We start from the raw sequence: 26,920 nt of genomic DNA on the forward strand, positions 1-26,920 counted from the left end.
TTTCTTCGGGACCCAGTGGTCTTAGAGTTACCTCTATGGTTATAACATGTTATAGCGCTATCTTGATGGTGGTTTCTGTGTTGCAATTATTTGACAACCGTTATAACATGTTATAACTCTCCAGTCTGAACAAGGCATAACACAAAAAATATCATCGTTACAGCTGTAAAGTGCGAAAAAACAAACTATCCGCATAAATGCGAACCATAACTTGAATGCTGTCCAGACTGGAAAGTTATAACATGTTAAAACGGTTGTCAAATAATTGCAACACAGTACGTTCAGACGACAGAGTTATAACATGTTATAGCGCTATCTTGATGGTGGTTTCTGTGTTGCAATTATTCGACAACCGTTATAACATGTTATAAGTCTACAATCTGTACAGCGTTTAACCAACAATCAATACGAAACTAACGATTTAAAATTGGCTCACCACTTTAGTAGCCTATTGGTCCCAAGCAAACGATTAACGTACCCTATTCTAGTCGAAATTTTAGTACTACGCAATGTTTATTTTGATTCGCTATGAAAGTTTGACAGATAAAATGAGGGGTTATTGGTTTTTCCTATGTTTCGAGGGGTGAATCATTAGCTTGGGACCGAAGAGAGTACCAGAGCTGAGCCAAAAATTTGAGCACGTTATTTCGGGACCTTCTAGTCTTAGAGTTACCTCTATGGTTTAACTCTGTAGACTGAACGTACTATTCGCCTTACCTTGAATGGTTCAAAATGGTTTATAATCCACGCTAATACCAACAATCAATACGAAACTAACGATTTTAAATTGGCTCACCACTTTAGTAGCCTATTGGTCCCAAGCAAACGATTAATGTACCCTATTCTAGTTGAAATTCTATTACTACACTATGTTTGTTTTGATTCGCTATGAAAGTTTGACAGATAACATCAGTGTGGATTCATGCAGAACATGCAGGGGTGAGTGAAATAGCTTGGGACTGCTTGGGACCGTTGTTCTGGTACTGAGTGAGCCAAAAATAATAATGATTTTCTTCGGGACCCAGTAGTCTTAGAGTTACCTCTATGCTAATACCCCGTACAGACTATGGCTTATATCATATAATTTATGCTGTCTTGCAATGAGCACTCATACATAGGATTTCCAGCGAAAACTAGATGTATGAGTGCTCATTGCAAGACAGCCCTAATAAAAAATAACCATAAACGAACGATAACCCAAATCATTGAACTATTCCACAAATGGTTTGGATGATACCCAGAACACGTTGTTAAGCAAATTAACCATACAATTTTTATTAGGGAGCCTATATTACATCATATAAGCCATAGTCTTTATACAGAATATGGCGCATATCATGTAATATCTAGATAGAGCTGGAATAAGGGCGAATGTCACAAGTGTAAACAAACTGAGGTTAATGCATCACGTTATACTACTATTGAAATGCTACAAAACAATATTAAAAAAAATTGGTAATATAATGTCCATTCTTAAAAAACGCAAAAAACATGAGGGTGAAACCAATTTTTTTTTATTACAAATTAAGTTGTCTCTTACGCCCGCTTCCTCCCATATACATAGATGAGGCGAAACAGACATATTTTCTCAATACATGGCGAAAGATATAATGTGAATCTTTTCACTACTCCTTGCAATTACCGGTTGGTAATCAAAAGGAAACATTGTTAAACAAAGTGAAAACACCACAACGCATGAAATTACCTGGAATCCAATAAACTGCAAAAGGTCGATACGCCTTTTTAATGCACCACCAACGTAGAGTGCGCCACGCGAGTTCGAGAAGAAACGTCAACCAAACCGCTTGTTTACATCAGAATAACTATTTTTCACAACGCAAATTAAAGCATTTTTCATTCAACATCTTGCCAATTTCTATCGGTAATTGTCGTATTGTACGATTTTCCACAGATCTGAACTGATTTGTACCTTAACTATTCACACACAAGAAATCCGGAAGATCATAACCACTAAGGCTCTTTTCTAATTTTCCATTTTTCTCAACAAAAATATTCCTGAGCACCAACAGGATCTTTGCAAAAACGTTTTCGAGCATCTCAGATAAATCAATTTGTCAGGGAAAGTAAAAAAATATTCCGCTTCCTATGTCTCAAGGCAAAAGTTTCTGCTCACAACACTCTTTTTGACGTTCTCCTATTCACCACCAGAGGTTGAATCGATCGTTTAGTTCCTATTAAAAAGGCATATAGTAACAAACCATCAGGAAAAAGAACGTAAACATTGTGGCGAAATAGACAATGTCAAAAACTAGCAGGCGAAACATAGGGGCAAAATGGCTTCTGTGAACGCAGCCGGGTGAATAACCTTGGGGCCATACAAGATAAAATAAATCAAAAAGGCGCATGCAATATTTTAATTTTTTTCGAGCTGTAAATAAAAATAATAATATCAGTACCAACATTTCAAAGGGGCATAATTGCTTTTTTAAACAATGACTTTAGCCGTCAATTTCTCGCGAATGAAATCTTACCTCTCTAAAATTACAATGCTAGCTGGTAGAGAAAAAATTCATCTACCTGCTGGTGCCATTATTTTTCATGAGTGAGCTTTTATTCGCGAGAAATCGACGGCTAAAGCCATTGTTTACAAATGCAACTACGCCCCTTTGAAATGTTGGCACTGATATTTCTATTTATCTCAAAATAATGCTAACCAATCATTGAATAATTAGAAATAGTCCAGTTTTAGAAACGGGTTTATGACGCATTTCACGCCAAATCGAATCGAAGCTGGCAGCACCCTCTCAGATTTCAATAAAATTTTCTGGATGTGTGGACCTTGACTAAATATGCCACTTTGCATGCTTAATTTTTCCAAAATGTATCTAGACTAACATTTAAGAAGGGCTAAACTTTTTCTGCCGATTTTTTTCAAAAAAAGATTATGGAAAAATGACAACTCCTACAAAAATATGTTGTATGGATGACTTTTAGGAAATTGACCAAGTTATCGAAAAAAAAAATACTGGAAAAAAATTCATTTGAGACCTACACTGAAAAAAAAATATTTTTAAAATTTAAATTCGATTTAAAAAAAATGGCCATGGTTGATTTGGATGAAACTTTGCCTCAAGATAGGTAATTATGTTTACTACCATCCGTCCATACATCGCAAAATGGGCACTTTTAAGGAAAAAAAAGTTTTTCTTACTAAAACTTTTTCATGTCTGAACTGATATTTTTTTTTTGATTTGCCATTTTCACACAAAACTAAACCAGTGAAGCTCAAAATCATCACAGAATCCAATGAAGCTCAATTTGCGATTCAATTTTGTCTAATCAGCACTTAAGTTCACTTTGATTAATCGAGAATTTCATATGAAAAGGGCTCATGATGCATTTCTCGCCAATGTGGGAATCCCAGCGCAGGTGTACACAGGTTATCCAAACCGAACTACCGGACAATAAACACCCGTCCCGGGAGGCGCGTGATAACGAAGAAAAATAACAACCGCGGACTACGTTCTACGTGCGTCTTTATTTACAAGTTACAATGGACTAGTCAACAAACATAAATTGTACACACATCAGCAATTTATGCTTCGTCAGTCTCTCACTCTCACGCACTCATACACACTCATACTGGCAGCTGTCATCAACGTTCCCGGGGCTGCTATAGACACTCTTGTTGATAGACACGCGTCCAGGGGCATTCACTACTTACTTCCAACAGCCAAATCGTATTTGGAATTGGCAGCACCCTCTCAGAGTTCAATAAAACTATTTGGAGATGTAGACCTTGTCTAAAAAATATCATTCCCTTATTATGTTGTCTACTATTGATGCAAAATGTGATAATATGTGAGAGAGAAAAGACAAGATTTTTCATATATCATTTATTTATATATTTTCAATGTTTTAAACCTATTTTCATACATGCTATTTTTTTCCTTTTTCCAATCAAGTTAAATATTTTTGGTTCATCTTCTGAATTAGAATACCTTTTTGCCGCTACTTTGTCACCAGTTATAGACACAAAACTGTGGAATTTCTGTGTGCCAGATATTGTCTTTGTGCTGTTATATAGTTCTTCGAGTTCTTCTGACATTTCGATGTACTGTTCAGTGGATATGTACTCGAAACGTAGTTTTGTTGTATTTTTATCTGTTTGTTCAACTGCCCAGTTATAAAATTCTCGTGGAGTTGTTATGGTGTTTCCATAATCTCGAGCAAGACTAGCTCTCTTTGCCATTCGCTTGAGGGTGCCACCAATCGATCAAATTTGAACGTTTTCATGTCAAACGACACAACCCAAACGTCAAATTATATGTTCCCTACCAAAAACTCGACCAGATTGTGGCGGCCATAAGCGCTCGCAAAATGCTGGATATAGTGGACAAAGCTGTATCACCATTTCAGTGCCAACATTTCAAAGGGGCGTAATTGCTTTTGTAAACAATGACTTTAGCCGTCAATTTCTCGCGAATGAAATCTTACCTCTCCAAAATTACAATGCTAGCTGGTAGAGGAAACATTCCTCTACCTGCTGGTGTCATTTTTTCATATGAGTGAGCTTTTATTCGCGAGAAATCGACGGCTAAAGCCATTGTTTACAAATGCAATTGCGCCCCTTTGAAATGTTGGCACTGATTTATATACTCGCTGTATACCATGATGGAAACCTCGAGTGAGAATTGAACAGATTTTTTTTCTTCTCTGATCCTGGCAACACTTCTTGTTGGCCCATGCAGCAACTCCAGTTACCGGCGTCCATTTTTGTTTATCCCATCACTGACGTTTCTTCAACAACGGCGATTTGTTTTTATTCTACGCATCGATACTTTTAAAACCCAGAATTTTCCGAGAAATAAGTTTTACCGAAAATATGTGATTTTAAAATTTAATTGTGACTATCGGTGTTCTCAAACATTGGAAACGGCAGTGGAAGTGAGAATAATACGATATTGAGCCAATCAATCCGTGGACCAGCGCAAAACCTTACTAAAAAGGTACGTCCTTTTTCATCTACCATGTCAACGATGGGGTGCCATTTAAAAATGGCTGCTGTTTGGTAATCAGTACTGTTCGAAGGACGAAAACAATTATTTTTGTTCGCTCTAGAATGTTTCTTCTTTATTATAGAAATCTGCATATAAACATAGAAATAAATAATTTCCACGCCTTGTTTCAAATCATGCTCATTGAATAAAATAAAATTAAAAACCTCTCAGACCTCACACAACATTCGCCTTCCGTGATGCACTACTCTGGAAGTTTAGGTATGGCATTGTTCACCCTTTCCTGGCATTTATTATACTCGCGTTCGTTTGAACCCAAATCGATACCCGAACGGTAGTGTATTCCGCTTTGTGTTCATTAGGAATGTCCTTTTTTTCTGCTTAACTACAATTCTGATTCGTTAATGTGTTCTTATTTCACTCGCCGCTAAGCGGCGACCAGTCATTGGAGTTAAAATATAAACTTTGTGACTCGCAATCTCGGCTTCCCTTTTGATTTGTACTGTAAATTTCTGCAATTATGATGGTGTTGTGCTCTTCTTTTTTTAATAGATTTCCCTTCGCCTTTCGCATAGTTGAATCACTGGGTGCGCACATTCATGTACATATTTTCCACATCCTCTCTTTGAAAGATTTGCTGTTGCTTTAGGATAGCGACGGGACAGGTTTCAGAATAAGTCGCCTACGATCCAGCGTCGATTGGTTGCGGGAACGAGTGGCCGAATAGATCTGCAATGTGGTTGGTAGAGGAAATGGGACGTTTTTAGTTGCAAGAGTAGTGGCCAAATTGAGTGATCTACAGTTGCTGCATGTAACCGCCACCCAAGCCTACAGTTTGAAAGTGGGTTTATTTAATTGAATATGTTAAAACTAATGACATGCATAATCTGATGAGTGGATGCTTCAGTAGATGAAACTAATGTTTAATATAATGTATTTTTCTCCCATTCTAACTAGTATTAAAGGCCCATGCATACTGCATTGTTTAGTGTAATCGAAATGACTAGCAGATTGCTAAATCGATTGTCTGACAGACGGATTTTGCGCAACGTTGCATGGATGCAATGTGCGTGGGCTTTAAGGTTTCGTAATCATGCAGTTAAAGGCGTCACCAGTCATCGCTATATTTAAAGTCTGGTGGATAGAATCTCGGGATCCATTTGACCTGTGAAATAACGGAACCAATCGAGCATATCGCAACCAACAACAGAAAAGAGCACATCTTGCCTACGCAAACCAACACCATCATCGAGTTGGGGGAAAGTTTCCCCTATCCGATGATGCTGTTAACTTGGTGAGGAAAGAACTATTAAAGCTTTGTTTATGAAAGTTGATAGTACCTTCTCAATTGTTGGTCTACAATATATTTAATTCTATCCGCCAGACTATAAATATAGCGACTATAGTAATGTAGGTGTGTTGTGTGTCGCAATGATGGTTCGATTCCCACACCAGTTGGTGGAACGTTTCGAGGTCTACGGGGTGCTCTATCACTCTATGTATAGTGGTCCGTTGACTTGTGTTAAGTATTATGTAAGTGTAATCTCTAGTTGAAGACGGTGTGATTTGTATTTTCCTTTATTAATTAGTGCTGAGTAGATCTCAAGGTGTTATAGGAAATTTCTACTTTGAATAAACAGAAGAGAGCATTCTTGAAATTTTACCGGCACCAAGATTAGCATTTTCTATTACTTTTCAGCAATACTAATGCCTATTAGGAATCTTTTTAAACGGATTTAGAAGTTTATATTTATTTTCTTTTATTCAACCGAAACATAATTGAAAAGGTTAAAATAATTCCAAAACAACGATCGTGATTGTGATAGGTCGCAATTCTGATCACAACAATGAATTACCAGAAATTAATTCGCGGAGCTTTGGCATATTTTTCGCGGAGATCTAAAATATTTTTTTTTACGAATTGAGCACTTTTACGGGTGTCCCACACACTTAGTTTTTTGTACCGAGCTCGGCTGTGCAAATCTCGGCAAACATAAGTTTCACTGAGATCTCAGCAAAAGTGACATTTAATTACTGAGTCTCGAATAATGCTTGGCTGAATCTCAGCAAACAAATGAAATGTTTGCTGAGATTTAAACAGCTGAGCTCGGAAGAAAAAAGTAGAAGGGTCTGTGCCTAGGGCACGAACGGAAGCTTGACGTAGGACCGCTAGTGGACGGAATAAATGTGAAGAGCATTTAGTTCTTTTAATTGATCAATTATCTATTATCTCAACTCTTTCCGTTTTTGAATTGTAGGCGTACCAAATTTGTAGTATTTTTTTTTTCAAAGAGAAAGTTGATGAAGAGAATCAATCAAAATCACTTGCACCCCTGCTTCCAAGTTTGGTTACACGATTACAACTCTGGAGAGCATTTTGTGTGGTCGTTGGGGGCCTGAGGTTCTGAATATGGACAAACAAGCCAACTCTTTACTGTTATAAGCTTGATGGCCCTGAAAAGGGCCGTTTTATTGTAGAGGACATCCATGGCCACTTACGCTTGGCGTGTTTAGTGTAGGTGACAGCACCACGGACCTCATTTTCCAGGAACACCTTCAGCACACCTTGTAGATCAGACCGGAGATACGTTTGACACCACCACGGTGAGCCAGACGATGGATGGCGGTTATCTCGATGAACTTTGCGATGACGCTTGGCGCCTCTTTAACCAAGACCTTTTCCTCCTTTGACACGACCAGTCAATTGTTGCTTGTTAGGTGTGAAGGAGTGGACTAGCCACCACCTTCCTACTGCTGCTATTGCTGACCACCACGCCGTCCGAAGCGAAAATGAGTTGATGCTAGACTACTTATAACTACTATTTACAACTACAACTACTATATACACCTAATCTACTATATACAAATTGCTTATCAAAGCATGTACATTTTTGTGCAAATTTAGGCTTAATTTCGTTAATTCTGGAATCTATTTTGGCAATGCCTGCCTCTTCGTGTAAATTTGTTATTCTAGTGTCGAAAGGACGATCGAGTACCATCCTCAGCAGTCTATTCTGAGCGACCTGAATTTTGTTCCAGTGAGTCTGTGCACATGATTCCCACACCGGAGCTGCGTAGAGGATCGCAGGTGCTATAATTTGTTTGTAGACAGCCAGTTTGTTCACCCTTGAGAGGCGGGATCTTCGGCAAATCAGCGGATACAGACACCTAACCAAGGCGGAACACTTGATTACGGTTTTCTCCACATGCGAGCGGAATAGGAGATAGGTTACTTCGGCGGACCACTCGACCCTTGTGCCATCCATGATTACAGTACAAGAGGGAGCCAGTTTTAGTTTGGATGATTGTCAGTTAGCGCTCAACTTCCAAGCGAAGCAGTCGATTTATTCTCGCTGGAAGGCATTCGCAAGCTATATTGTTTTCATTGTTTTGAAGAGTTTTGTTTCGCGAGTTCTTGTCGCCGCGTAGTTCCGCCGCGATGAGTGTCCGACGCGAAAACACGTTTCGTATTCATTACGAAAACGTGCCGAAGAAGCCGTCCTTCGAGGAGCTTCATGATTTCGTTGCAATCGAGTTGGGTCTAGAATACGAGCAGGTGCTCCGACTCCAGCCAAGTAGGGCTCTTGGATGCGCTTTTGTGAAGGTTGTCGACCTGGAGCTGGCACAAAAAATCGTTGCCGAGCACGACAACATCCACGAAATCGAGGTCGACGGCAAAACGTACAAGCTTCGGATCACACTGGAGGATGGATCGGTAGAGGTGAAGCTAACGGACCTGTCCGAGCTCACCACGAACGAAAAAGTCGCTCGAGCTCTAAGCGCATACGGTGAGGTTCTCTCGGTGACCGAGCAAGTCTGGGACAGCAAATACCGCTTTGCTGGACGCCCGACCGGCGCTCGGATTGTGCGCATGATGTTGCAACGTAACATCGAAAGCTACGTCACTATCGACGGTCAGTCAACGAATGTGACCTACTCCGGACAGCTGCAAACATGCCGTCATTGCGGCGAATTCGTCCACAATGGCATCTCTTGTGTACAAAACAAGAAATTACTTGTGCAGAAGACGTATGCCAATGTAGCAAAAGAAACCGGACCGAAACCCATCGGCCCGAGTCCCATCGGCCCGAACCCCATCGGCCCGAATCCCACCGCGCCAAAACCCAACGCCACGAAACCCACTGCAACGAAGGAGAAATCGCCTCTCGTTAAACCGTTCGGACCGAAGCCCGTTGAGACGAACCAACAACGTAAAAATCCACCATCCCAACAACCGACCGTGCAGCCTACGCTCGCTGCTCCGAAGTCACCTAAACAAAACCCAATTACGTCAAAGCTGGCGAAAACAAATCAGTCCGAGCAAAATGCTACTCTCATGGCGCCGCCGGCTCTGATAAATTCTGTCAGCAGAATGGTCACACGACAAACTACCGATGGTAACGAATCCGATGGGTCATCTGCCTCTGGAAGCAGCAAGCGCCGTAGTGGTCGTCCTCCAGGCAAGAAGCAGCGACAACACTATGACGGTGATGCGAGCGAGGAGGTAGACTGCGAACTATAATGGCTCTCTGCAGTTACAATATCACCTCGATAAACATCAACACTATCACCAACTCGACAAAACTCAACGCACTACAAACCTTTCTACGCACGCTGGATATAGACATCGCACTCTTTCAAGAAGTAGAAAACGAGCAACTCACATTGCCCGGCTACACTGTTGTGTGCAATGTGGATCACTCACGAAGGGGGACGGCAATAGCGCTGAAGGAGCATCTGCGATTCTCAAACGTCGAAAAAAGCCTAGACGGACGGTTGATTGCATTACAACTGGAAAACACAACAATATGCAACGTGTACGCTCCATCTGGTACCGCACTCCGTGCAGAGAGGGAGCGTTTCTTCACCAATACTCTTGCTTACTACCTCCGCCATGGCACAGAACGCACACTAGTAGCGGGTGATTTCAACTGTGTCCTACGTCAACGTGACGCAACGGGAAACAATCACAGCCCCGCTCTTCTCGCATCCGTACAGTATCTGCAGCTTCTCGACGTTTGGGAACAACTCTGTCCAAACATCCCCGGCTACACGTACATCACACACAACTCGTCGTCTCGTCTAGACCGTATGTACGTCAGCCAGAGCCTTCGGAGTCAATTAAGAACAGCTGATGTGCATGTATGCTCTTTTTCTGACCATAAAGCCGTGACAGCACGAATTTGCCTCCCACAATCAGGGCGCGAGCCAGGTCGTGGGTTTTGGTCGCTCCGTCCCCATTTATTAACACCAGACAACATTCACGAATTTCAAGTGCGTTGGCAATTCTGGACCCGCCAGCGGCGGAATTACGGTTCATGGATGCAGTGGTGGCTAGCGTGCGCAAAGCCCAAAATAAAATCCTTTTTCCGTTGGAAGTCAAAGGCTGCTTTCGACGAATTCAATCAAGAACATCAACGCCTCTATGGAGAACTACGACGAGCGTACGATAGATACTATCAAAATCCTGCGATGCTGTCAACTATAAACCGTGTGAAAGCAAAAATGTTGACCCTTCAGCAAAACTTCACACAATCCTTCATGCGCATCAACGAGAATTTTATCTCTGGAGAACCTATCTCGATGTTCCAGCTGGGTGTCAGGCGTAGGAAACGAACAACCATCACACAGCTGCGTGACAACGATAACCAACTCATCGACGACCCCGGCGCAATTGAGCGGCACATGCTTGGTTTCTACCAATCACTATACGCTGCGGGTGAGACGGAAAGGGAAGCAGCGGACACATTCGAATGTGAGAGGGTGATCCCAGAAAACGATCCGGTAAGTGAGTCCTGTATGAACGAAATTACTCCGGCCGATATCTTCACAGCCATCAAGACGAGCAGCCCGAACAAATCCCCCGGAGGAGACTCTCTGCCCCGAGAGTTCTATCTCAAAACGTTCGACGTCATCTGGAGAGAAATCACACTGGTCATAAATGAGGCACTTTCGGGAAATTTTCCGGCCGAATTCGTCGACGGTGTGATCGTGCTAGTAAAAAAGAAGGGAAACGATCCAACAGCGCATTCGTACAGGCCGATCTCCTTTGGTTTGTTTTTTCCGTCGATCTTGTTTTCCGTGCTGAGCACCAATGCTACCGACGTGCCAGGAAGGCAGCTCCCACACCTGGACCCTACCTATCGACCCATCAACTCATGAACCGGGGACCAACGGCTTTACTTCCCATCCGAAGGAAGGCGTGATCAGAGATGTTATGCCTCAGAACATCCCGGCGGCGCCGACTGGGATTGAACCCAGGCCTGCTGGGGTGAGAGGTAATCACGCTTACCACTACACCACCGGCGCCGTTTACAGGCCGATCTCGTTACTCAACTTCGACTATAAAATCCTCTCTCGTGTCCTCAAGCAGCGTCTGGAAAGCGTGATGAGAACCCACCGTGTGCTCAGCGAGAGTCAAAAATGCTCCAACTCCAGCCGAAACATCTTTCAGGCCACGCTCGCCTTAAAGGATCGTATCGCACAGCTGGTCAAATGTAAACAACGGGGTCTGCTAGCATCTTTCGATCTCCGTCACGCTTTCGACTATGTGGATCGTGCATTTCTCTTTCGGAACATGTGCTCACTCGGGTTCGATCCGAACCTCATTCAGCTACTCAACAAAATCGGAGATTTGTCATCTTCTCGCCTGATGGTAAACGGTCATCTCTCGGATGCTTTCCCCATCGAGAGATCGGTTCGCCAGGGAGATCCACTCTCTATGCATTTATTTGCTCTCTATTTACACCCTCTGCTCAAGCGGCTCGAGGGTATATGTGGACCTGATCTCGTGGTTGCATATGCCGATGATGTGTCGGTGATCAGCACATGTGTGAGTAGAATGAACCAAATACGAGAGACATTTCAACGCTTCGAACGTGTCTCTGGTGCCAGGCTAAGTCTGGAGAAATCTACAACGATATCAGTAGGCTACACTGATACCATGCCACTCACAGTACCGTGGCTGCGGAATGAAAACACCGTTCGCATTCTGGGAGTGACGTTCGCAAATTCCATACGGTGCATGGGCAGGCTGAATTGGGATGCTCTCATCAGTAAATTCGCTCAGCAGATATATCTCCACTCGCTCCGTACGCTCACCCTCAACCAGAAAGTCACCCTTCTCAACACGTTCATCACCTCCAAAATATGGTATCTCGCATCCATTCTCACTCTGACTGCTGCTCACACTGCAAAGCTGACGGCGACGATGGGCACGTTCCTATGGAGAGGCATCACGGCGAGAGTTCCAATGCAACAGCTGGCGCGTAGCAGAGAAGCAGGTGGCTTAAAACTCCAGCTACCAGCCATGAAGTGCAAGGCGCTTCTCATTCATCGACATGTGAGTGATATCGGTTCCCTTCCTTTCTACAGGTCTATTCTTACCCAGACAAATGCTACCCTACCTGCAGACTGTCCTTGTATAAAACTCATTCTTTCAAGTCTCCCAACATTCCCTCCGCAAATCCAACAAAACCTCTCCGCCGATAGCATTCATAACCATTTCATAGGCCAAACTGAAGCACCGAAGGTAACTCGTGAGCATCCAACAGCGAACTGGCGCCAAATCTGGAAAAACATATCCATGCGAAAGCTGAACTCGAATGAACGGAGCGCCTTGTTTCTGTTGGTCAACGGAAAGCTTGAGCACCGAAAACTGATGTATCGAATGAACAGAGCCGATGGAGAAAACTGTCTGCACTGCAACGCTGCATGTGAAACATTGCAGCACAAGCTCAGCGAATGCGTAAGGGTAGAGCCAGCTTGGGGACTACTGAAGCGAAAGATAACAACTCTACTCAATGGATGGCGCCGACTCTCGATTGACGAACTCTTGAGGCCCCAATTAAGGAATATAGACACAAACAAAAAATGTAAATTACTCAAATTGTTCATTAAATATGTCACCTTTATTATGCAATGTAATAATGTAATCGACGTAACCGCATTAGAATTTGCTTTGGAAAACGAAGTTTGAATGATTGTACTGTAATTATTTTTTAACTTTCTGAATAAAACAAATTTTACTAGTTAAAAAAAAAAAAAAAAATTGTCGATGGAGGAACATGATTGTTTGTGTTTTGGAGGCATTGATTTCGATTTTCCACGTGGTGACATAATCAGCAAAGGCGTCAAGATATCGTAGGAGCTTGCTTGTTATTTCGCGAGGAATCCTACCCTTGACGGTTATTGCGGTATCATCTGCGAACAGGAAAAACACGCAACCGTCACCGAGGGGAGGAATGTCTGTAGTGTAGTTGCTGTAAAGCAAAGGGCCCAACAGACTTCCTTGAGGAACTCCTGCTGGGATGGAGAACGTGTTTGAAAGGCAGCCATTCAACGATACCTTAAACGACCTTTGCTGAAGCCAAGTTACGGGTGATTTTAACAAGATGCAAAGGAAAGTTGAAGTTACAAAGCTTGTATACAAGCCCATTGTACCAGACATTGTCAAACGCTTTCTCAACGTCTAACAATGCCATGGCTGTGGACTTGGATACAGCCTTGTTACTTCGGATGTTATTCATCACCCGTACTAGCTGATGATTTGTGGAGTGCCCCTTCCTGAACCCGAACTGTTCCGGTAGGAGAATGTTGTGCTCCTCGACAAACTTGAGCAAACGATTGAGAATAAGTGTCTCGAACAATTTGCTCAGCGCTGAAAGGATGCTGATTGGTCTGTAGCTTGAAGCTAGCGTTGGGTCCTTCCCGGGTTTGCGGATAGGTATGATTTTCGCTGTCTTCCAGATATTTGGAAGCATCTGTTGAAGACAGCAGCCAGCAGAGAGTGAACCTTCATGCTGAGATTTTTCAATACTAGGTTGAATATTCCGTCAAACGCGGGGGCCTTCATGTTTTTGGTGCATTTCAGCGCTGAGCAAATCTGTTCATCCGGAGGGATGGCACAAGGCGAGGAATCAAGGTTGAGTACGCATTGCTCAACCTGAACTTCGAGCGGACTTTAGATGTTGGAGCCAAGCAAGTGCGATTTGGCAATATGCTCACCAATGGCATTTGCTTTCTCCTGAGGGGTGATTATGAGCCGATCGTCATCATTTTCATCTTTGAGTGGTGGAATGGGTTTAGGGTGCGTCTTTAAGACCTTGGTCTGGAGCGGTCGTCCAGATTCTGGACAATCCACCCGAAACTTTCGTTCCGTAGTGAGACCATTCTGGAAGCAATCTCCTTGTTCAGATCGGCCATTTCACGTTTCCTCGCTGGAACTGGCGTCTACGAACATTTCTCAGGCGAATCAAGAGTTGGCTGTGGGAATCAATGGCAATAAACTAAACTTACCCCTCACAGGAACTCGTCGGACGCACACCTCGTCAGCCATGGTTATGGCTTGGTGGAGTCCATCCAACGCTCGGTCGATGTCCTCCACGGAGTCAAGCGGCGGATTGTCGATGATGTGCCTGTCTACCACGCGTCCAAACTGGGCCCAGTTTACGCGATGATAGTCCTTGCGCAGACTTGAAGCAGGAACCACGTTGCAGCCCAGTTCAGCCACCACCGGTTGGTGGTCGGAGATGAATTCGTTCAAAGCTACCGATATTTGTCAGGAACAGGTCTAGCGTCGATGGGTTGCCCGCCGGTGAGTTAAATGTTGGCTCATCCGAAAACCAAACGGAGTACAGCCCATGCTGTGAGTGGTCGAACAGCAGACGACCGTTCTGGTTCTGCTGGTAGTTCCGCCAGAGGCCTCATGGCGAGCGTTTAGATCTCCTCCTACTACGAAGCGGGCACACTGTCGAGGGCAGTAAACGGCGATGAACTGGACGTATCCAGTCGACGACTCCACCTCCACACCAAGGGCCTCGATGATAGAAGTGCGCATATGGGACAGAGTGTGGTATTTTATTCCTTGACGACGACCGCAACACCACCCCCCCCCCCCCCCCTGGAGATAGTGCGATCAAGCCGAATTGTGGTCAGGCAACCAGAAGCTGTCGCCGGACTTTAGATGGGTCTCGGTTAGAAGGCCCACGTCGATGCTGTGCTTGCGGAGCAAGTCGGCAAGCTCAATCTCTTTTGCTCTTACAGAGCAAGCATTCTTGGGGACGATACTTAGCGGTTTAGACGCCATACTGGATGATGAACTTACCGAGCACTTACCGATCTGTTCGGGCTTATTGCGGCACTTACGAAGAGCACCGGACATGTTGACGAAAATTTCCATCCATTCGTCTGCTGAGAACAGATCGGGGTTGTTGTTTTGCGCTGTTGGTTGTCTCCAGAATCCAGGGGGATGGAGAGCTTTGCCCAGCAGAATCACCGGAAGCTTATTAAGGGGGGCGGCTTGCACCCGCGAATTGCCTTTGCTGGGGAGCACGAAGAGGCGGAAAATCCTCCGTCCTGAACGCTGGGGTTTTGTCCTTTTTGACGCCTGCTTTCGGATGCGTTTGAAGTCCTCGCGTTTGGAGCACTGTCTGTCGAAACCTTGATGTGCACCACCATAGTTGGCGCATTTTAACGCCAAGGCTCCATCCACAGGGCAATCAGAAGTGGCGTGTTCGTGAGCGCAGTTGCTGCAGCGTGGCTTGATGTTGCAGTTGCGGGTACCGTGTCCAAAATTGAGGCACCGCTGGCACTGTGTTACGTCACGATTGCCGCCACGGTATGGCTCCCACCGTACGATGATGGAGTAGATCGATCGGATGGCTTTCAGCGCATTGAGCGTCACCGTCCCTTTCTGGAAGTGCACCAGGAAAAGACAATCCGGGTACGTCTTCACGTTTTCGTCTCTCCTTGTCATTCGGAAGACAGCGATTGGGGCTAGCTTGTACCGATTGATTTCAGCTTCGACCATCTTGGGGTCGAAGTTTGGTAGACACCTGATGACTACCTTGAAGGGTTTCTCACCGGGTGCCGATCCTGCCGATCTTAAACTCAGCTGCAACGCCCAGCGATACGAGATCGCCAATCAGCGTGTTGAGTGGCACTTGCTTCACCACCAGTGGAGGAAGCTTCATTTTTGCTGCACTTGGGCTGGCAGCAGTTTCGTTGTCGACGCCGTCGCCGAAATCACCAATGACGCTGACGTTCGTCGCGGTGGCATTGTCTGATTTTTCTTCCTCTTCTTAGACCGCTTCACCGTGGCTGAGGTGGGATTCCCTACATCGGTGGAAAGAGTAGCGTACCTATTCGAAATAGGTATACTCAAGCTACCTTCACCGCTGTTCTTCTTCTCCGTTTTTGTCTCGGAGCCTGCTCCGGGAGCGCTGTCTTCCCATCACACGAAGCGACCGACACTACTGACGACGCGATTAAACTGCGAACGTTTGGAACAAACTAGAAACTTTCGAACAACTCGTCAGAGCGAGCAAAAGCCGAACTGTACTGCTTGACGAGCAAGCAGAGAATGATGAGCTAATGCCATACAGCAGCGCTCTTTTTTTTTATCTTTTCAGGTTAAAGCAGAATGATGTGCAACCAAGTGGTACTCGATTATGAGGACTGGGTTTGGGAAGAACGTTTATTTCATGAAAACAGTGATAAAATGATCAATTTTTATTTGTACCTTGGACAATGCTTGACATTACCAAAATTTCTGATCGATTGGTGATAAAATTATTTAAATTGGTCCAGGAGCAGCTGAGTTATTAATGTTGAAAATCTTTCATAATTTTGTTTCATGTTCCATTTTCGGTTTTCACAAAGTGTAAAGTATAGAAATAAAAGACGTAGTCCTACGTCAAAACTAAGTGTGCAGATCTTCCAACGGACTGTTCCGTAGCCACCAGCATGCTGGTCTCAGATTTAAATTCATTAAAATAGAATCACAATTTTTTTACGAATTGACAACCTTTACGGATGTATCGGATCTTCCGGAAGACCGTTGCTTGAACTCCTGGGTCCTGATTAGAAATGTCAATATTATCGAACAAAAAAATCACAAAGCTCTGCGATCAGTTTCAGCTCGAAGTTCGACGATATGCTTAGCAACTACCGGTGCGAAAGTCCAAAACATAAATTAACAATCGTAATAGCACCGACCGGTGCGAAATCAGGTTGCTAACTAAAATAGCAACGGCTAAAGTTGTTGAACTAGCAACGCACCGGTGCGGGTGGTCTAAGTAGTGTAATGATTATATGACATACTTCAAGTCCCCGCGTACATCGTACGGGTTAGGCAAAAATGTGCGTCGATCTTTAAAAACTGTCGCATTAATGGCCCTTCGCTCATTTTCAACTTCTATTCAATTTTCATACTGCCGTACTCTAACGGAACTATCCACCTACCCTCTTCTAAAGATCATTCTCTAGCTAATAAATCATCACACTAAAGCTTCATGTTAGCATTTCCAACCAACTCTGAGGTTCAATAAATCTATCAACTCTCAATTACCGAAGGAGGCAAATACGTGTATTATAGTTACTTCAACAACAAACCACCGCCCAAAAGCTCCCACTGTCCTACACAAAGCAAAGCTTAGAAAATTATAGATATAGCAAATGGGAAGCAACAGCATATTCCTCGCACGTAACAGAAAATCACCACCGCACCTGCTTGTTAATTCATTAGTCCTGACGCAAGAGAAGCATTTAATAAACGATTGAGGGTTCCCCCGTAATTTGATTAGTCACGTAGATCTTAGTATAATGCAAGGGGGCTTATGAGTGAGATTTAGGACGGGTTACAACAGATAAACACCACAAGTCGAGACGACTACTCTCTCAAATGATAATCATACTCACGGAATAAGAACCCAACGCGCAGGGGGAATCGATCTGTCGATCAATGCCGAGAGTGAAGGGCGCGGAAGGACACACGCGGACGCAAAATACATAACATAGACAACACGCACTCAGTTCCAGCTTTTGTTAGATTAGATAGTTTGAATATATTTAAGATTTCACACGAGTCATTCGTTCATGTGTTGTTTTTTGGCACTTTTTTTATGTTTTGTCTTATAGGTAGGATCAAATCAGAAAATGCTTATCGATCGTTTCTATAGGAATTCGAAACCTATCTACTACTACTAGTACTACAGTGATGATAATTTAAAAAAAAATAGTGCGATCGATTGGGTTTCTTTTGGCGTGCATGTTGTGTTAATGTATGCTGTAGTATTCGTACTAAAAAATGGGGGAGAGAAAAAACAAACGAAATCATCCGGTTAGTTGATGGGGGTTCACCTTCGGTGTCCTGGCCCAGAAAGGGGCACACATTTGCTCGGTTAGGAAAAATCGAATGAATCACATTCTGCGCCAAGATTGCAAGAAAACACCTAGCCCTTTAGATCTCAGTTTCAATTACCTGTAGGCACTTGCAAGCGTTCTGATCATAGTACGACCCGCTGGTACAATCCGTTGGATCTAGACATTCGCACAGGCACGTCTCCGGGTTCCACTGTTTGATGTCACTCTGCTGGAGACATTTGGATCGGTCGTCTAAGTTTTTGCACTCGCACCGACAGTTACGGGCGTTGTATTTCTGCAGCGGCGTGCAGTGTTCCTCCTTGACCCGACACTGGCAGGCACAACCCACATGCTCTTCGATTAGGGCTATATCGCGGTTCTTGAAGCGGGTCTTGACACCGGATAAGTACTCGAGGATGTTGACCTACGAATAAGCAAGAGTTTTAGAATCTGAAACGGTTGCGTGGATTTTAATAACTTACCGAGAAAGCTCTTTGCCGGGTCGAAGTCGGTTGACATGAAAGCCGTTTGGATACGCAACAGCCGCTGCAGCGCTGCACTCGGGTACAGGAGGGGCTGAAGATCAATCTAGGATCGGTGTTGTTCGCCGGACGTAGACTTACTATCGTTGCTTCCGTGTTGCATCCGGCAGGTTTGGGTGTCTCCCCGGCCGATCGTTCTCCATATCCTGTGAAGTGATATAATAGACCTTTTACTAATGACAGGGAATTATTGCTTCTTCTTTGTTTTCAGATGACCGACCCTCGTGGAATTCTACGACAGTATATAGAGCTTTGTTCGAGCGAAATCAACCGATTAGATGACCAACTAGCTTCGAATGCCATTCTCGAGTGGAAAGGGGTAACCGTTAGGGGCAGGTCACGGATCGTGAAATTCCTGCGATACAAACAGCAAGCTGGACTGGTACAGAGATTCACGAACGCCAATACGGTTGCGGCATTCGAGGAACGTGAAACTCACATGTCTACGTATGTTTCCAACGTTCTCCTATATGTTTCAAAATGCCTAACTATCTTTTCTCACTACAGAATGATAACACCGCCGGAGAACCTGACCGTACAATCTACCACCTTAGCAGAACCAACCACATCTTTGCCCGAAAACAAATCCTCGGACAAATCAGCATCCCCAGACATGAATCTCAGCTTCGAAACGCCTCCCCGGTTGCACCCGATATCCTCCGAGCCACCTCCCTTAACCGCAGGCCGCCAATTCCTTCCACTTTCCTCCTCCAGTGATGACGAAGAGGACGAACCCGACCCCAACCGAGACTCACCAATGCCCTCCTTGGTTCAACCCCACCAAAATGTGTATTCCGAGCTACAGTACCTGGAAGCGATCGGCACCGTACGATCGTGCAACGAATCGAAGCACCGTGGTACCCGTACCACACATCACATTCCCCGAGAGGACTCATCACCAACGGCGGACGGCACCAGTACTCCCATTCCGTCCACCCCGGGCAGCAGTGCTCCCAGCGACAAGCGAACCAAACTCAAACTGTCCTATCGAAAGCACGTTCACACTCAGGAACACCAGTTCGCCCTTATCATCTACGAAGATCTGACTCCTCGTTCGAGCAAAGTTCGGCGGAATCTTTTCTGCGATGAACAACCACAAGTTGGTACGGAGGAACCACCGGACGCACCGGAACCCCCCTCTCCGATCAGACTACAACCAGCAAATGCTTCACCGGAAGCTCGTCCCCTTCCAGAAACGCCTCCACCCGTGCCATCGCCTCCGCCAGCCGAGGTAACACCACCCCATACGCCTCTGGAACCACCGGGAACTCCCCACAGGCAGCGTCGTATTCCGCCGGCTGGGATGCGAACGTCTCCCCGAAGGTCCCGAGCGATCATGAACTTTACCATTGCTGCCGACGATAGCCCTACTAGTAGCAGTAACAGCAATAACAATAACAACAACAACAACAACAACAATACTCTACAAACGTGGCCTCGAAAGAATCACCCCACCGGCGGAAGCCCTGGCGGATCCGCGGCGAAAAACCGGAAGCTTGCTACCGGTTCTTCAACCGTGCGGAAACCGTTGCGGTTCTGAGCCATCGAATAATTGTTTCTCATACAAATAGTCGTTTTAATGATTCCCTATTACGTTAATATATTTTGTAAATATATCCATTTTATTTTGGAAACTTTCAGCAGACTTTTTTTTTGTTTGTCAAAGAACTTACCCTTGTTGAAGATACGCTGATCAATCGAATCCTCTTCGACCAAGCCATTGGTGAACACGTCGTCACTGCTGGTGATATTGCCCAACTGCAGGGCCAGCTCCAGTGGGATCTGGAAAGGTAATAAGAGGGGGAAATTAGCACGAAAATCAATTTGCTATAAGTGTGTGACTAATCGCACAATGGCATCGCTTTGTCACGCATTATCATCGCTCTTTGAGGGAAACCCCGCCTGTTTCGCCCTCTGCGGGTAAATTAAACTGCCACTTCAACTGTGACAAAGAGACGCGTTAATGGTATAGATGTAGAGTGATTATAAGGAAGTGCATTTAATCGGATTATAGAGCCAGGGGACATGGATACGGTTGGGATATGCATTGTAAAAGTTCTAATTAAGGTGAAAGTTAATGCTTTTGCCATATCCAAATTCAAACTGCAGCGTGGTATTCACGCTTACTTCAGCTTCCTCACCGGGTGAGTCGATCGTACTCAATTTCGTCTGATGCATTAGGTTGTCAAAATCGCGGGGTTTCTACCAGTGTCAGTCAAATTACCGAAAATTACTCTGATTATTTTTCAATTAATAAAAATTACTTTATTGCTTTTAAATTACTTGTATTATTCTTGATTACCGAAATTACTACGAATACTTGAAAAATGTTAGGAGTTACTTTGGAATTACTCAATTATTCAATGATTAACAATGTTTCCAAATATGGAATTGTTAGAGAAATACGATGAAATCCAAGCTCGATTAATAAAAGTGAGATGCACAGCAAAAAAAAAACAAAACTGGAATTATGTTAAACTAATATTTTAAACTGAATTTGAAAGTTTTACTGTAAAAACTATATTTCAATATTGCAAGACTCGTCTGTTGCTTATATTTTGATTTGGATTTGGACATAACTTATGCGAATTTCAACATAATTGGCAATCAAATCAGTGCCAACATTTCAAAGGGGCGTAATTGCATTTGTAAACAATGGTTTAAGTCGTCGATTTCTCGCGAATGAAAGCTCACTCATTAAAATGAATGACACCAGCAGGTAGAGAAATGTTTCCGGTACCAGCTAGCATTGGTAATTTGGAAGGGTGGGCTTTTATTAGCGAGAAATCGACGGCTAAAGCCATTGTTTACAAAAGCAATTACGCCCCTTTGAAATGTTGACACTGAAAAATATCGATTATCGCGCTAAGGGGTGATGGCAAGGGAGGGTTTATGATTTTGTGACAAGCAATGCATTAGGTATAGGAAAAACAAAACGAAAGGGGTCGAGGGGGCTTAATTTTTCCTCAATTTAGCGTGACATAACAAATGTAACCACCAAAAAATTTTTTTTTAAAAAATTTCTCAATTCGATTTTCACTAATTTAATAATAACATATATCTGAAGCAGTTAAAATCATAAAATTTACTTAGAATAATAAAGAATATGATAATTACAGAGTACACATATTTATGGAATTACTCAAATTACAGAAATTACCCACAATTGTTTTTTTTTATTATGGTCACTTCAACGCTCTTGCGTCATTCTAACATTTCCGGGGGTGAGATTTGAACTCGTGAGAGGTATGGCTTTGGCGTGAGAGGTATGGATGCTAACCACTACAACGAGGTCACCCCCGTAGTAATTCAAAATTCACTAATTATTTTATAATTTGTTGTATTTTTTGATTACCAACCACCTTACAAGCTTAGTAGAAACCCCTCGGTCAAAATCTGAGTAAACGAGAAATGTCAAACTGAGTAAAAGCCAGCTGTGTCGGAGCAAACGATCTAAGAAACGGCGAAATTATTTTATAACACCGACCGTTAACAATGTTATGCTGAGAATGCCACTACGTAGGACAAACTATGCAATCAACGGTGCAATAGGCGGACTGCAGCGAGTATTTAACCGAGTTTCATCAGTATTCGATTTTCACCTGCCACGACTAACACTTCGGAGACGTTTCTCTTCATTCTTCTCCAGAAATGGAAACAGTCAATGATCATGTTTTAATGTTTTGTAGTTTTAACTTATGACTTTAATTTTGATTTTAAGTTAAACCATCATTGGGACCATATCGAGTCTGTTGATGCTGACAAATAAATAAATAAATAAATAAAGACCGAAATTAATTAAGGTGAGTAGGAATTGCATGCGGAGACGGTTTTCAGTCGTCTTCAGCTCCAGTTAAATGAACCTGGAGCAGGTAATTTCCATTTTTTATCAAAACAAATAAAAAAAAAAGAAACTTCCCGGCTGAAAATATCACAGAGTGGTTTTGACTCACTCTGCGCGAGAACGTTATTTACTCAAAAGTGAGTAAAAGTGCATCTACTCACTTTTGAGTAGCCATACTTCCCCCTGAAATGGGCATGTTCGACTCAATTTTGAGTTGTTGTGAGTTACCGTGTTGGCATTGCAAATATGGCAAATATGTCAAAAAGTATTTGTAATTGGCGTTGACGGCGACTGTGCAGCTCTTTACTCCTATGATAAAATTCATAAGCAAACGTCAGACTGTGCGTGAAACATGGCGGACTTCATACTATCTTTTTACTCCACCGAAAAATCCCATAAGAAACTGTCAATCTTTGCTAGCAGAGACAATTTTTCGACGGTGCCGTCAACGCCAATTTATACCAATCTTTCTAAATGCAGGGCTGATTTTCCCACCGACAAACCGACTTGAATGATCATACAAATTACAAAGAAATTTCTTATCAAAGCACAAAACCGACATCTGCCGCCGTGTTCGCGGAAACTATTTATCCTACGCACGAACACGCGTACAAAATTTATGAGTTGGTTCGTGTCTAATCTATTTCGGACAAATTATTTTTATCTAAAACATTTCTATGGTTTTGACAGATGGGATCGCTGCACATTTGAATCGGCCGTTATGGATTCTCGATCAAGAGTTAAGTTTATGTTTCATGTCGGTTTGTCGGTGGTTATACGGTTATACGGTTATACACAGAAACAAAATCTATTGGCAAAAATACTATATTGACGGTTTAAATTAAATACTCCCACCAATAGATTTGTGCAGAAACGAAATTCATTTAATTTTACTATTTTTTCTATCAAAACTACTATGCCGTTTGAGTAAGCATAGTAGTTTTGACAGAATGGTAGTAAATTTGATTATATTTTTAGTCAACTATACTGAAATCATGGTAGATTTAACGGCATTAAGCGTAGTTATATTGAAAATAAGTGTTTTCTGCAAAATAGTATTCCTAACTATGGTCTTTGTTTCAGTGTACCGTAACAGCGGGCCCAGCAACGATTTGAGCCCAGGACATACTGCCTCCTGTCAAACGCTTCTGTTAGTATAGGTCTTGTCACTGGCCTGCTATTTTCAAGTCAGTTACTAAAAAGTATCTTTTTTCACCCAAAAGTCACTAGGTATGTCTTAAAATTTAGATACTAACGTCACTTTTTTACGACCAATTGAGCAGCAATTGTTGAGTTAAGAGTAAAGAATTCGCCTTTAACAAATTTGAATAGAACTACTGTCCAATTGGTGTTGATGGAATGGCCTTAGGAAGGGCCCTTATTACCGATGTCACTTCACGGTGGAGTGATTCCTATTTGATTTACACGGCAATCACTTCACCGTGAGTGACAAGTGGTCACTTCACTTCGTTTTCACCGTAAAGTGACACTCGTAATAAGGGCCTAATATTTTGTTTTTATATATTTTTTTTATATTTGTGAGTCATAGACAATTTCATCAGAAATTTTATGATTTTTCGATAAAAATCTGGTTCCAATATCCTGGCTTATTTACTTCTTGATCTGGAAAGTTGGAAGCCTTAGATTTCAAAAAATGCGTTAAAAACTACAAGGGACAGCCCAATGGGTTGTACGCAATTGTGACGTAGGACTACGTGGTATTATATAATAAATCTTATTTGTTAACTGCAGCAGGAGCTTGTGTTTTGTGTAGGAATAGGAATTTGAGCGGGGTTCTCTCGGTTTATACTCTTTAGCATGACGCGCTTGACATAGATGGCCCACAGCGACTCACGAAGAGCTACTGATTCCGATCAATAGTGGTGCGGCTGCTTCCTCCTTCTATGGATGCTCATGTGGGCTGCAGCTCGCTGCTTCCAGGCAGCCTTTCGTTGTGTATAATGTTCAACGCCGAAAGCACTGCTGCTGCTGATGATGCCGACAACCGGACACCACCACACACGGTGATTGGAACTGAATCCGATCAGCGGTTGAGGCCATCCTTGATAGCTAGCTGCTTGCGGAGAGCCTTTCCTTGTGTACTGGAGAACACCCCCATTCACCAGGTGGTGATTGAATAAACACCGTTTGGTGAGACCGGATGGAATTCAACTTTGAAATCTGTGTCTTGGAAATCGCTTTTAGCAGGCAATCGGTGATAATATTAACTATCATAGCAACAGTTGCTCATTCGTGCAATTTTCATCAGTGAAAACTGATAAAGTCTCAAATTCAACAGATGCGTAGAAATATTTCTGATCGATTGGTGATAAAATTATTGAAATTGGTTCAGGGGCAGCTGAGTTATCAACGTTCAAAATCTTTCATAATTTTGTAACATGTTGCATTTTCGGTTTTCACAAAGTGTACCCCATATAGAAATTACAGAAAGTTTTCAATAAGTTCATGATCCATTTATTTCCTCTCCTTGAAATGGCAATTTCCTCAATCTTATTAGTTGTTTTTCAAACTGTTTCTGGACTTTCCGCTTGGTATATTTCCGTATATGAAACACTTCTAAATAGAGCTGGAATTAGGGCGTAACAGCTTTTGTAAACAATGACTTCTTTCGATGATTTCTAGAAAGTTAAGGCTCGCCAACGCAAATCAACAATACCATCTGGTAGAGGAAGACTTCCCCTACCTGTAGGTTGTGTTGGTTTGCATGGGTGTGCCTTGAGTTCCTAGAAATCATCGATAGAAGTCATTGTTTACAAAGGTTGTTACGCCCTAATTCCAGCTATATCTAGACTTGTCTTTAATTCCGTTTTAAAATATATTCCCTGGATATGGATATGTTCTGGATAACACGTTCAACCAAACACCCAAAATAAAACTGCAAGATTCTATGGCATATTTGCAAGATTATATTGCATTATTCGTAATTGATTGTAACCTTGCGGAAAAATGCAAGACAATGCAAGGAAATTCTGCGTTTTTTGCAAGAAACTTTTGCGAAAATCGCAAGTTTTTACGTGTTTTAGCGTGTTGCATTTTTCGCAACATTCGTTACATTTGGGTGTAGATCACAGCAGGATACCTCCGGTGGAAAACCATTCACAAACACGCATTGAACATCCCAGGTAACTAATAAGCCCGCTAATTTGAATTTTTGCTATCCAGCTTTCTATGCTCGGTAATGGCGACCTATTTGTATGAATAAATGTATCCTTCACTGTGCTTTTTGACACTAACTGGAGGGCGTATGTTGTTCCATTTTCTTCTGTTCCTGGGAGAGGGAAAGGGACTTGTCAAAATCCGAACCTTCAGAGACTGTCAAAAAGCACAGTGAAGGATACATTTATTCATACAAACAGGCCGCCATTACCGAGCATGGAAAGCTGGATACAAACTGCCGGTGGAGTTTAATATATACTTGGAATCAGGGTTGCTTCCACTCACATGCTATAAAAAATGTTTTCCGGAATTATGAAATCATTAGATATTATAATGATAATTAGTACGTGTAAGTTACAAGAAAAGGTTGTAAACTAGGTGTTCAACACATAAAACCTGTCATTGCTTTCAGTGCGTCACAATAAGCGATATTACGATTCGCGAGCGCTCACTCTGAGTCATAAATTCGCTGGTTGTGACGCACTGAAAGCGAAATTGACAGGTTTTATGTGTCAAATACATACCTTCCAACATCTTCTTGTTTCTGACAAGTACAAACTATCATAATAGCATCCAATGATTCTATAATTTCGAAAAACATTTTTTATAGCGAAGTGAGTGGAAGTAGCCCTGCATGGAACAATTTTGCTTTCAGCGGCAGTATAGCCAACAATCAATATGAAACAAACGATTTTAAATTGGCTCGCTACTTGACTAGCCTATTGGTCCCAAGCAAATCGATTAACGTTCCCCGTTCTAATCGAAATTCTAGTACTACACTATGTTTGTTTTGATTCGCTATGAAAGTTTGACAGATAAAATTAGGGGTTCGGGGATTTTCCTATGTTTCGAGGGGTGCATCGATTAGCTTGGGACCAAAGATAGTACCAGAGCTGAGCCAAAAAGTTGAGCACATGTCTTCGGGACCTTCTGGTCTTAGAGTTACCTCTATGCTACTACCATAGAGCTAACTCTAAGACCACTGGGTCCCGAAGAAAATCATTATTATTTTTGGCTCACTCAGTACCAGAACAACGGTCCCAAGCAGTCCCAAGCTATTTCACTCACCCCTGCATGTTCTGCATGAATCCACACACCCCTTATGTTATCTGTCAAACTTTCATAGCGAATCAAAACAAACATAGTGTAGTAATAGAATTTCAACTAGAATGGAGTACGCCATAGAAATACTTGGGACCAATAGGCTACTCAAGCAGTGAATCAATTTAAAATCG

At 42.8% G+C, this 26,920-nt stretch overlaps 2 protein-coding genes across 3 annotated transcripts in view; one reads left to right on the forward strand and one right to left on the reverse strand.

The window, feature by feature from the left end:
• The first annotated feature begins 4,795 nt into the window (after positions 1-4,795).
• On the forward strand, positions 4,796-20,277 carry LOC135700749 (uncharacterized). Its single transcript, XM_065221379.1, has 3 exons — positions 4,796-4,970; positions 18,876-19,111; positions 19,172-20,277. Exons 2-3 carry the CDS (start codon positions 18,876-18,878, stop codon positions 20,202-20,204), a joined length of 1,269 nt encoding a protein of 422 aa, XP_065077451.1. The 5' UTR covers positions 4,796-4,970; the 3' UTR covers positions 20,205-20,277.
• Positions 5,056-26,920, reverse strand: part of Pvf1 (PDGF- and VEGF-related factor 1) — a 52,180-nt gene continuing 30,315 nt past the window's right edge. Inside the window, exons 3-7 of one of the 2 annotated variants that reach the window (XR_010517595.1) lie at positions 20,338-20,446; positions 18,605-18,810; positions 18,241-18,546; positions 17,679-18,059; positions 5,619-5,708 (exon numbers count right to left, since the gene is read on the reverse strand). Coding sequence is in view for 1 of the 2 variants with exons in the window: in XM_065221393.1 (XP_065077465.1) it covers positions 5,625-5,708; positions 18,241-18,546; positions 18,605-18,810; positions 20,338-20,446 (705 nt within the window). In the remaining variant the exon portion in view is untranslated. Of the gene's footprint in view, positions 5,709-17,678; positions 18,060-18,240; positions 18,547-18,604; positions 18,811-20,337; positions 20,447-26,920 lie in introns of both variants that reach the window. The other variant, XM_065221393.1, reaches the window with a different exon arrangement.

Source organism: Ochlerotatus camptorhynchus, unplaced genomic scaffold (genome assembly GCF_037179485.1).
Source record: "Ochlerotatus camptorhynchus isolate MF236.1 unplaced genomic scaffold, CSIRO-AGI_Acam_v1.1 ptg000141l, whole genome shotgun sequence".
Lineage (NCBI taxonomy): Eukaryota > Metazoa > Arthropoda > Insecta > Diptera > Culicidae > Ochlerotatus > Ochlerotatus camptorhynchus.